At 39.2% G+C, this 13,337-nt stretch overlaps 1 protein-coding gene across 1 annotated transcript in view; it reads right to left on the minus strand.

Moving 5' to 3' along the window:
• Positions 1-293: 293 nt before the first annotated feature.
• Positions 294-13,337, minus strand: part of PKIB (protein kinase (cAMP-dependent, catalytic) inhibitor beta) — a 23,562-nt gene continuing 10,518 nt past the window's right edge. Inside the window, exons 2-4 of the mRNA XM_006834735.1 lie at positions 6,568-6,640; positions 3,084-3,168; positions 294-329 (exon numbers count right to left, since the gene is read on the minus strand). Coding sequence (XP_006834798.1) covers positions 294-329; positions 3,084-3,168; positions 6,568-6,640 — 194 coding nt within the window. The remainder of the gene's footprint in view (positions 330-3,083; positions 3,169-6,567; positions 6,641-13,337) is intronic.

Here is a 13,337-nt window from a genome sequence, read left to right on the forward strand (position 1 = left end):
TCACAGTTGTTACTATTATCAATTCCTTCACTCCCCACTCATTTGGGTCCTTCACTAGATATGGAACACCTTGTCCAGTGAAAATACTCCAGAGATAGCCAGAAACCGTGCTTAGGCTCTCTAACCCCTTACCTCAATATAGACCTTGCCAAGGCTAGTTGGCCAGTGTCTGCTTTTTGCACACAATTTTCCCATACAGCCTCCAGCTGAATTTGTGGGAAAGGTTTTCCTATTTCCCTTCCTGACCTTGGAAGACCAGGGAGGATGACTTAGTTAGCGCCTCCACTCTGTTTTCATGAGACACCTCTTTCTCCTAAGTGCAGGCGAAACTGTTAAGAGATAAAAGATACTTTGAATTAAATCAAGAATTAAAGCCACACATTCACATACATATCAGGGCCCCAAATTACTAGGGGACTGTTCAAAGTCTTAAAATTCACAATTGAAAACAGCACTTTTAGCTTAACAAACTTCAAAGGGATATTTTGAATCAAAGATTGTAGAAGTGTCTGTAATTTGATTTAAATGAATAAAACATCTGTGTACAACTATCTTTTTTTGAAAAAAAAAAAAAATCCATTTGACTGTTACATAGAAAAGGAACTCTTTATTCAGGGAGGAATAATTGTAGGCTTTGTAGTCCTAAATGCGTTTTAAAGCTGTATCAGAGTACCTCTTCTGGTACATATGAACATTTGCTATTGTTGTTAAGTATCATCAAGTCACAGAGACCCTGCATAGGATTTCCAAGGAGTGGTTGGTGAATTTGAACCACCGACTTTGTGGTTCAAACTGACCTTATGGCCCAGCACTTTATCCTTGCAGGCCAGCGCCATACCAGATTCCTCACAAAATTTTCAGTCTACTTTCTATTAAAATCTTCATTCTAAACAGACTTTGGGCAAACTGATGTTTTAAATGCAGCAGGGATCTTCATTATTTTGCTTTTACAACACCCTTGAGCAGCACATATACAGATGGCAGTGGTTGTGTATAACTTACAGCAAGTCTGTATAGAGTTTCTGAGCCTGTAAATCTTTTCAGAAGTGAAAAAACCCTCACCTTTCTCCCACTGAGCAGCTTGGGGATTCAAACTATTGACCTTGAGGTTAGCACCCCAAAGCATAATTCAGTACACCATCAGGGTTTCTTAAGCATATACACTAGAATTTGTAAAAGGGACTCTTGGTGTGGCAAATAGGATAAACACTAGATGGAGAACACAAGATCAGTGGTTCAAACCAAGCCTCTGCGCCTCATAAATCCTGTACAGTGTCACTAGGAGTTGGAACCAATTGGTGAAACTGTAAATAGTGAATTTGACTTTTGTATCAAGAGTCAGCAGTGTGGTGAGAGCACCACCTACTGTTGACTTTAAGTGATTTTTACAAAAGTAATTTAAGACAAGTGGTGGTTATAAAACTGAACACAGGAGAGGATAAAAAATTATACACCCTTTAAAAGGTCTGTTTTGAACCCACCAACTTCTCCAAGAGAAGGCGTTCTAGTGTGGTGCTGTAGAATCAGCACTGGACTGCTAACCACTAGGTCGGTGGTTCAAACCTACCAGCTTTTCCTTGGCAACCTTATACAGGGTCACTATGGACCAGAAATGATGTGACAGCACTTAATAGCCCAGCACTTCCATAAAAGGGTTCCTGGTGTGAAGCTGTAGGATAAGCACTCAACCACAAAGTCAGTTTGAACTGCAAGGTCAGCAGTTCAATCTCACCAGTCACTCCTCGGAAACCTTATAAAGGGTCTCTATGAGTCAAAAGCCACTCGGTGGCACTTAAGAACAACACTTCTGTAAAGGTTTGCAGCCTTGGGAACCTTATGGGGGCAGTTCAACTATGAAATATTGGGTGTCACAGTTGACTGGAAGACCCTGTTTTTTTGTGTGTATTATTTGGTTATAGGGTCAATTTAGGCCAAAATCCTAGAACCAAATCCAAATTTCTTGACTCATAACTTTTTGTTGTTGTTGTTATCCATAATTTTATAATAGCAATAAAGATTTAAAGATTAAAAGATTTAAAAATAAAATCCCCTCCTCTAATGGAAATCGGATTTAAGTTAAAAAAATATATATTATAAAACACAGAAACATTAGATTTTCTATGTCTAAAGCCCCCTATGAGCCCTTATAAAGTTTCCAAAGCCAATGGTACAGGTTAGTGTAAACAAGACTTAAATATTTGTAATGTTGTTTCTCTGAAAAGAATGACTCCTTGAAGTTCCTAAGCACTGGACTGCTAACTGTGAAGTCGGCAGTTCAAATTTATCAACTGATCTTGGGAGAAAACTAACTGCTACAGTCTCGAAAACCTTATGGCAATGAGTTTGAGGTTCTTACCAATTAGATGCCCCTCCAACATCAGTGTTGTTGCTGTCGTTTCCAACTCATACCAACCCTGTATAGGGTTTCTGAGGCTGTACATCTTTTTAAAAGAGCAGAAACCCTTATCTTTCTACCTGGGAGAGGCTGGTGGGCTCACACTGTCGACCCTGTGGTTCATAGTCCAGAATTTACCCTACAAAGCCACCACACTCCTGACATCATTATTGTTGTTTTGTGCCATCGAGTTAGTTCTGACTCATAGCAACCATACATAGGGTTTCCAAGAAGGGACTGGTGAATTTGAACCACAGACCTTGTGGTTAAAAACAACCCTGCAAACAGGGTCACTTGAGTAGGAACCAACTCGCCGACACGTAGCAATAAGTTGTTGTTATATTTAATAATAAGATACATTTAATAAGGCTTGTGGATGAAAGAGTCTGGAGCAGAGGGGCTTTTTGATTAAAGAGATGGCGTGCATACCCTGGCTCTGAGAGCTTAATCCTAAAGCTCTGTATGACTGAATCCCCACAGACATTCCCTGAACCTAGGAGATATTTTTAGTCTGTAAAATTGGAAACATTCAAACCAATTTTGGATTGTTGATGTTACGAAGTTACAAAATTATCTACTATAGCAATCAACAGTATTCAAAGTATTCAATTAACAGTATGACTGCAATAATTTATATTAATGTATGCTCAATAAGAAAACTGTTCTTGATTTTAATAAGAAACAATACCTGCTCCAGCCCTTTATTTAAGCCCATGTCTATGTTTTTAAATAGCAAGTGATTTCTAATGTGCTGAGAGTTATCACCAACAGCTCTAAGGGAAAAACAAGGTATCCATTCTGGATAATTAGCCCTTGGTCTTCCAAGGACAGTAAAACTTGTATTGTTTTCAACCATTTTGGGTCTCTATAGTCACACCAAGCCAGACCTGGTAAAATCTTTTCCAACAAATCCAGCTGGAGATGATGTGGGGAGGTTCTGTGCACAAAGGGGAAACTGACCTTTTACCTAAGGAGGTGCTGTTAATGAAGAAACAAAGAGATCTAAGGAATAGGAAGAAAATCTCCTTTAACAAATAACATGTGAAAAGAGTCAATAGATCTAGATATTCACCTTAATTAAAGTCTCTCCATTGTCTATGCTCTGGCAGTTAATAAGTAGTAATAGCTTTGGCCATACTCAGAAGTTTACTAGTATGCATTTATTTAATCTTCACATAATCCACATTTTACACACTGAGTAGATTGCAGAGCAGAGAGCTCATGAGAGCAAGTGTTAAAGAGTTACAATTTGAATTCACTGGTTCAGATTCCACTCTGGACAACAGCTCAGTAATCTTCAGTAGCATATGCAATTTGTTTACTCTCTGTGTGTCTTTCTCTCTCTTCCTTTTGCTCTGTTCTCTACCATCATCTGTCCAAGCTACTTTAACTGCCCAAACTGTAAAATCGAAGTCAGCACACCTTAGTTTCTTAGTGCCGGTGTAGCAGAAATACCACAAATGGATTAAAATAACAGATTTTTTTTTTCTCAGTTCAGTAGGCTAGAAGTCTAAATTGAGAACACTGGTTCTATGAGAAGGCGCTCTTCTCTATTGGCTCTGAGCTTCTGTCCCCAGGCTTTCCTTGGGTCCTTGGCTGCTTCCACATGGTATAACCCTATCCTACTTGTGCTTTCTCAATTCAGTGTCTAATCTGTTCTTTTTAAGTCTCAAAAGCGGTTAGGTTTAAAACATTTAAAACATAATGATTATGACCTCATTAACATAACAAATGAGGTGTGGCCTTGTAGGATAAGTACTGGATTGCTAACCAAAAGATTGGTGGCTCAAACCCACCAGCTGCTCCTTGGCAACCCTATAGAGGGTGACTCTGAATTGGAACCTACTTGATGGCACTTAACAACAAAAACATGACAGAAACCATAGTCTCAAGTGGGATTAGTTCCACGAGTACAGAAGCTCGGATTTACAACATATTTGTGGGGTGACAAAATTCAATTCATCACTTTCGTTTGCAAGTAGGATGTCTCTACTCTCAGGATGAATCTACGATCACTCGTGAATGCTCAAACTTTCCAGCTGAGGTCCTTTAAGTATCTCTGGGCATGTGACGGGGAAAGGTTTCATTTGGTCCTCCTTTGTCCTCCATTGGTAGAGTCAAGTTTCCAGACAGTGGCCTCAGAGTTTCATTGTTCCCTTTGGTTCTGGTTGTCTGGCAGTATTGATGAAGCTGTCACAGCTCTTGACTTACACAAAGACAATTAAAAATGGGCACGGAGATTCTTTTTTTTTTTAATGAGTCCTAACTAGGTAGCTTATTTGAAAGTGTCTAGTTATTATGACAAAATACCATAGGTTCCCCCATATTGTTTGATTTTTTTTAACGTTGGAAGTGGAGTCAATTCAGTCTTTCAACTACTACTGACCTCTCATTCTCCTCTGGATTCCTTCTTAGGGACAACAAAAACTCCTTTTGTTGGTTAATATTCTTAGTCAATATTCTGCATAATTTGAATTATGTGTAATCCAAAACATTTAAAATTATGTATATAACAGGACATTTTGTGTGTGTACTGTGATGAAAAATTTATTTAGGATATACATAATTCAGCACATATGTCATTACTAGTAAAAATGAGGAGAGACATGGCCTCCTTTCTGGTCTCCCAAACCCTATACAGGGTCGCTATGGGTCAGAACTGACTTGCCGGCACGTCACAACAACAACAAATGAGAAAACACTATCACTTCACTCCATGGCTCTAGATCAGTGTTAGTTTTTTATGCAATATTTTTAGGGAACAAGTTCCTCTATTAAATAGTGACTAAATTTTGTTGCAGTAACTGTTATAAAAATACTAGTGAGTTGACTTGTTGTGAAAGTGCAGTATGTATCACCTGTTAGATGTTTGTTAGTATGACTAAATTGGAATTAATTTGTTTTCATGTATTGCTATATTGTCAATTTCCACCATACTCTCTTCTACTTTTACCAAAGAGTAGAATGGTGCAAGAATGTCTAGAATGAAAAAGACGATGATGATGGCTAGAATTTATTTTAAAACTTTTCTTTGTGAGCCATTATGTCAAATATTTTGCATATACTATCTCAATTACTGCTTCTTTGTTGTTGACAGGTGCCATACAGTTGGTTAAAACTCATAGCAACCTGTGCACAGCAGAACAAATCAGTGCACTGCCCGGCACCATCCTCACAATGGTTGTTATGTTGGAGCCTATTGTTGCGGCCACTGTGTCTATCTATTTGGCTGGGGGTGGTGGGGGTGGGGGAGGCTTCCTCTTTTGTGCTAAACCTGCACTTTACCAAGCATGATGTGTTTCTCCAGGGACTGATCTATCCTGAAAACATGTTCAAAAAACGAGAGACAAAGTTTCACCATCCTTGCCTGGAAGGAGCATTCTGACTGTGCTTCTTTGAAGACAGACTTGCTTGTTCTTCTGGCAGTCCATGGTACTTTTAGTATTCTTCACCAACATCATAATTCAAATGGAGTTGAATTCTTCTAAGGTCTTTATTCACTGTCCAATTTTCACATGCATATAAGGCACATACCTTGGCTTTGGTCAGTGTACGTTAGTCCTCAAAGTGATATTTGTGCTCTGGAATACTCTTAAAAGGTCTTGTGCAGCAGATTTGCCTAATGCAATATTGCAAAAACCACGTGAGGACCATGTATTCTGATTTCTGTTGGGGTGAGGGGGGAATCAAACTATCAGCCCAAAGACAATTCCTGCCTCTACCTGCTAACCTTCTTTACCCACATTCTGGCATCAACCATCCTTCCCACAGAACTCCGCTTCACATCTGGGCTCGACAATCCCTTCCAATGGCCACAACAATACTCACAATTATGGGCTTACTAGGGAAGTGAACAGGTAACAATTCAGAATCTAATCTAAGTGAGGATGCAGTTCTCTGCTCAGGAATTCCTCTTCTCTGCATACTGCAGACATGCCTCACTTTTGTCTTCAGCTTCTCAGCCATGTGGCCTCTTGGCCTCAGCCCTCCTCCATCAAAACTTACCAAGCTCTTTTAGCCAGTCTGTGAGTGCCCAAAGGGCACATTCTGCAAGTTGGTTTTCTGCCTGTAGGCACTCAGCTTTATTCAGTCCATGGGCTTACAGACCAAAGCTGCTCTGTCTCTCCATGCCACCAACTCTGTCATCAACTCCTTCTAGATAGGGATCTTACCTCCACTCATGCTCTTCCTTCTTGATGGCCCTGGGATCATCCACTCCTGCTTCAGAGATGGCTCCTTCTAAACCTATCAGGATGGTAAAACTAACCAATCCCAGGCTTAGAGTCTTGTACACTTATTTGTATGGTCCCACTCAATGACTTCTTGGAAACTCTACACAAGTGTGCGACAAGGTTGTATTCTTTCACCATACTTATTCAACCTGTATGCTGAGCAAATAATACGAGAAGCTGGGTTATATGAAGAAAAACGTGGCATCAGGATTGGAAGAAGACTCATTAACAACCTGCGATATGCAGATGATACACCCTTGCTTACTGAAAGTGAAGAGGACTTAAAACATTTACTGATGAAGATCAAAGAACACAGCCTTTGGTATGGATTACATCTCAATGTCAAGAAAACAAAAATCCTCACCACTGGACCAATAAACAACATTCTTATCAATGGAGAAAAGATTGAAGTTGTCAAGGACTTCATTCTTCTTGGATCAGCTATCAACACTTATGGAAGCAGTCAAGAAATCAAATGACGTATTGCATTAGGCAAATCTGCTGCACAAGACCTTTTTAAAGTGTGCAAGAGCAAAGAAAGATGTCAGTTTGAGGACTAAGGTGTGCCTGACCCAAGCCATGGTGTTTTCAATAACCTCATATGCATGCAAAAGCTGGACAGTGAATAAGGAAGACCATAGTAGAATTGATGCTTTTGAGTTATGGTGTTGGAGGAGAATATTGAAAGTGCCATGGGCTGCCCATCGAACCAACAGATCTGTGTTGGAAGAAGTGCCGCCAGAGTGCTTCTTGGAGGCCAAGATGGCCAAACTTTATCTCCCATACCTCAGACATATTGTCAGGAGAGACAAGTCACTGAAGAAGGATAACATGTTTGGTAAGGTGGAGGGTCAGAGAAAAAGAGGAAGACCCCCAACGAGACGGATTGGCCAAGTGGCAGCATTGATGGACTCAAGCGTGGCAACAGTAGTGAGATTGGACCAGGATCGGGCAGTGCTTCGTTCTGCTGTGCATAAGTCGGTATGAGTCAGTACTGATTTGATGGCACCTAACAACAACAACTCAATCACTTAGTGGGAATTAAAGAGACTATGGATACAAAAATATTCTTAGTGTGGCACTGTAAGATAAGAACTGGACCTCAAGGTCAGTTTGAGCCACAAGGTCAGCAGTTATAACTCACCAGCTGCTCCTTGGAAACCCTAAACAGGGTCAGTTTGTGTCAGAACCAACTCAACAGCACTTAACAACAACAACATGGATAGAAAAGCAATATCAAGTAAATTCAAGATACCACAAATATGTCTTTTGATTTATTGACAGCTGCTTCCATAAAATTGATTGAGGTTCCAAGCAAAATGAAGTCTTTATCAACGTCAATGTTTCTCCGTTTGTCATGAGGTTATTTATTGCTCCAATGGTGAAGATTTTTGTTTTCTTTACATTAAGGTGCAATGCATACTGAAAGCTGCAGTCTTGGATCTTTATCAGTATTTTAAGTCTTCTTCCAACAAGCAAGGTTGTGTCATTTACATTATTTACATTCACAGATTGTTATGTCTTCCTCCAATTCTGATTCCAGGTTCTTCTTCATGTAATACAATTTCTGGATTATTTGCTCCTCATACAGATAGACTAGGTATGGTAAAAGGATAAAACCCTGGTACACACCTTGCCCGATTTTAAATCACGCAGCAGTCTCTTGTTCTGGTCTAACAACTGTGTCTTGGGTGCTTCTTATTGTTGTTGTTAAATGCCACCAAGTCGGTTCTCACTCATAACAACCCTGTATAGGGTTTCTAAGAAGTGGTTGGTGGATTTGAATCACTGACTTTATGGTTAGTACTCAAATGCTTATCCTACAATCCTATTCAGAGAAGCAATAACACCAGAGATGGAGGCAGAGGTGATGATGTGGAGAGATGGGAGCAGCTGGGGACTCTAGACTCATGGAGGGAAAGGGTGTGTGCTGGCAGCCAGGGGGGCAGGCTTTCAGGGTATGCCCTTTGGGTGTTTGAATAATTGTATATTTCTGAGTGTTTTGGTGTACATTAAAAAAAAAAACAACAACAAAGGGAACAGAAGCAAATACTGTTGAATGATAATGCATGGAGGATATTGTAACCATTGCAATGAAAGTAAATACGATAGGATGAGTGTAAAGCTAATGTTCTCACATGTAAACTATCACTCCATTCACAATAAAACCTTAAAAGAAAATGCTTACCCTACAGTGTCACACCAGAATTCTTGGGTGCTTCTAGTCACCCAATAAAGCATGTACTATTAGTTATAATTCATCAAGGATAATACTGAGGATTAAAGGCATGATTGTAAATTGTCCAAGATCAAAATGCTAATGAGTAGCAGAGATGGAATTCAAATTGAGGTAATCTCAATTCAAAATTTACATGCTTTAATAGCCTAATGTAACTCCAGGTTTTGCCAGCCTCAGCTCTATCAATATTTGGAACTGGATAATTCTTTGGTGTGGGGGCTGCATCGTACTGTATTGAAGGGTATTCTGCTGTTTAACAGCATACCAGTGCTCTGCCACTATTGCTGGTAGCACCTTCCCTCACTCATTTCCCTATCCCCCAGTGGTGACAGCCCAAAATGACTCAAGATGTTGCCAAATGTCCGCCAATGAATGAGAAGACAAAATTACCCTCTGCTGAAAATCATTGATCTATTCTAACATCTCTTACTGCTGAATATATGAGCTCATGTAATTAAATAACGTTCAGAAATCCAATATTAATGATTATAAAGTATTTAGGAGTCCTGGTGTGGTGCTGTGGATTAATGTGCTGGACTGCAAGGTCGGTTTGACAAGGTCAGCAGTTCAAACTCAGCAGCTGCTCCTTGGAAACCCTATACAGGGTAGCTATGGATTGGAACATACTCGACAGCACTTAACAGCATAATGTATTCTAAGGAGCCATGGTGGCATAGTAAGCATTGAGCAGCTAACTGAAAGACTGGTGGTTCAAACTCATCAGCCACTCTGCATTAGAAGATGAGACTTACTGTCTCAGAAACTATGAAGCATTTTTAGTCTGTCCTATAGAGTGGTTGTGAGTAAGAAGCCACTCAATGGCTAGTGGGTTTTAGCAATGATATGATTGTTGCAGTTGTTGTTAAGTGCCATCTAGTGGGTTCCGCTCATAACAACCCTGCATAGGGTTTCCGAAGAGCAGATAGTGAGCTTGAACTGCCGGCCTTGCAGTTCAAACTGACTTTGCAATCCAATGCATTATCCTTCAGTGCCACACCAGAACTTATGTGATATGACATTGAATGTTAATAAGAGATTATGTTAGCTTATTTAAAATTGCATATTTGGAAAAGTAAAGCAATCAGATTCTTTGAAACCCACTCCTTTGTTGTACATCAGTGTAAGAAAGGAAGTGGTTGATACTGACAAGGCTGCCAACTTCCTCCTTTACAATGTGTTGCCATTTTCCACCTGGCGCTATACCGGGTTGCTATGGGTTGGAACCAACTCAACGGCACTTAACAACAAAACAATCCTTTAGGATATAAGATGAAGGGGAGTTGTGTAAGTGATAAAGTTCTTTTAAAAGAAGAAGAATTTTTTGATTACTGTGTATAACCATGGCTTAAATCAACCATCAGATAAAATAGAACTAAGTTGTTGTTTTCAAGCGCTGCTGAGTTGATTCAGACTCATAGAGACCCTGTGCTTTATCCTACAGTGCCACACCAGGAATCCAAAATACAACTATGTAGATCTGAAAATGAATATAATTTCACTCATTTTTAAAATTTAGAATTCTATTTTTTCCTAAAATATCAAACAAATAATCATTTACTAATGCTTTGGTTTTGTTCCTTTTATATACTTAAATATATATTTTTAAAGGAAGCATTTTGCCATTTCTATTTACAACCCTTACTAAATACTTCAGTGTTCTGTGCAATATTAGTTACACTAGGAATGACATAAAAATTAAGGTCTGCATTCCTGAGAAAGTCATTTTAGGAAAAAGTCATATGTAAGTAAATATTCAAAAATTAAGAAAAGACAGTATAAAGTATTTTGTATCACTCATAATTACAGTAAAACACACACATATATGCCAAAATTAAGGAAGATAGTGAAATTCATTTAATAGGCATGTTTTATATAAACAGCTTGTCACAAATGTTACATTTTAAGGGTCCACATGAAAAAAAATCACAGTATATAGACAGACTAGAAGCAAAAGATATCAGACAATAAAGCCTATGTTCATAACTTTTCCAAATTTTCTTAGGATTTGGAGGGAAAAAATCTGGTACATTTTTGGTTAAAAACACAAATCCACATATATTCTATCCATGTAATTCTTGACTCTTGCATTCCTTCTCAACAACCCAAAATAAAACATTTTATCACAAGTTATATAAAGTGTTAAATTAATGGTGTTTGTTTTTATTTCCCAAGAAATGGTTTACCCATTACCATACAAATGGAATTAAAAATACATCTGGTTAAATAAATTTGAAATAGAGCAGTAGATTTTGTTGAGTTTACAGATAATGATATTATTTCAGTAATCATACTCTATCTTTTCCGTGGGTGCACTTTGGGAGTAGTATGCCTTTTAATAGCTTACATTGCACATCAACGTTGCAATCCAACTAAATAACATCACAACAAAACATTCGAATACACACATGTTGCTTTAGAGTGCAATGTTATCATAGTTACTACCAGATCAAACATCTCTGGCAAACAGAACCATGAAGTCTTTCAACACGGGTAAATTCAGCACTTTTGGTAGGTTTCATTTTTCTTCATTTGGTGGGTTTGCCACTTGGACTTCTCTTGTTTCTTCATCTTTCTTTTTGACATCTGAAAAAAATTATTCATTCACATATATATTAAAACATATTTATATTAGAATAAAACATTTTTATTTATCCTTTATTCATTCTAGTCACCTTCTACTTGACTAGGACTTATTTCAATCCTCAATGCACATGTAGAAACTGCCCAAATAAATCATTTTTCTCTCCTATTCTCTAGAATATCATCATCAAACATATTTTTATAGGTTAAGTGTGTATCAGGAATTCTAGAGTATTTAACAATCTCCATTTACAGATGAGTAAGCCTAGGTGGTTAAACGACTTACCTGAAGTCACAGAACTGGTAGATGGCAGAGCCACTATTTGGACACAGGTTAATTGACTCCATAGCTGATGTCCTTAACCATCTCCTTATAATGTTGGTTTTGTTGTTAAGTGCTGCTGAGTCAGTTCCAAATCATAGAGACCCTGTATAGGGTTTCCAAGGAGCATCTGGTGGTTTTGAATTGTCAACCTTGTGATTCACAGTCCAGTGCTTATCCTACAGCACCACACCAGGTCACTACAAGTCTGAGTCAACTCAATGGCAGTGGACATATTGGGTTACAATATTTAGCTTTCTCACATTTCCTTTCCTCTTTGTTCTTAGGGGATAATCTTACGTTTTACTTCACAAAGTGGACTAAAAATCCCCATACCATCAGATTCCCTGAACTTCCTGTCACCAAACCCCTAGACCTCCCTGAGGGCTGAACTGATTCTTTTGGCCTGCCCTCCTGTGGAGTGTGAGAAAAGTGAAACAAGGATGATTCCAAGCATTTTTGGCTTTAGTAACTCGAAGTATGAAGTTGCCATTCATTGAGATGGGAAAGACACAGGAGGTGCAGACTTCAGGGAGAATATGTGGAGTTCACTATTGTACTAGTTCAGTTTGCACAGGAGTCTTGCTAATCTTTTCTGTATTGTTTCAGTTTTAGTATACGTGTTGCTGAAGTGAGCACTGTACCAGTTAAGTTTGAAATTTTTATTAGACATCCAAGATGAAACACAAGGAAGGCAGTTAGATAGATGACTCAGGGGACCTCTAAGCTGAAGATCTATGTCTGTGAGTTATCAGAAGGATGATCATGATTACAATAGGATTAGATGCCATCACAGAGTGAGCGGGTGTAGATAGAGATGTCCAGAGACTAAGTTCTGGGAACCTCTGAGTCATTAAGATTTGTGGGGATGTGGAAATAGAGCATAAGAAGGAGCAGCCACTGAGCAAAAAAGACAACCAGAAATCAAGGGAAGAAAAGCATTGCAGGGAAGAGGGATGATCAACCTAGAACAAAAATGCTGATTGTTGTTGTTGTTAGGTGCCATAGAGTCAGTACTGACTCATAGCGACCTTATGCAAAGCAGAACGAAACACTGCCCGATCCTGGGCCAACCTCACATTTGTTGCCACGCTTGAGCCCATTGATGCGGCCACTTTGCTAATCCATCTCTCTGGGGGTCTTCCTCTCTTTCTCTGACCCTCCACCTTACCAAACATGATATCCTTTTCCAGTGACTGGTTGCTCCTGACAATATGTCCAAAGTCTGAGAGATGGAGTTTGGCCATTCTGGCCTCCAAGGAGTACTCTGGCTGAACTTCTTCCAACACAGATCTGTTGGTTCTTTTGGCAGCCCATGGCATTTTCAATGTTCTCCTCCAACACCATAATTCAAAAGCCTCAATTATTCTATGGTCTTTCTTATTCACTGTCCAGCTTTTGCATGCATATGTTGTTGTTGTTGTTGTTAAGTGCCATCGAGTCAGTTCCGACCCATAGTGACCCTGAACAGGGTTTCCAAGGCTGTAAATCTTTACGGAAGCAGAAAGCCCCATCTTTCTCCAGTGAAGCAGCTGCGGTTCGCAGCCCGATTCATAACCACTATGCTAC

This window comes from Chrysochloris asiatica, unplaced genomic scaffold (assembly GCF_000296735.1).
Source record: "Chrysochloris asiatica unplaced genomic scaffold, ChrAsi1.0 scaffold00013, whole genome shotgun sequence".
NCBI lineage: Eukaryota > Metazoa > Chordata > Mammalia > Afrosoricida > Chrysochloridae > Chrysochloris > Chrysochloris asiatica.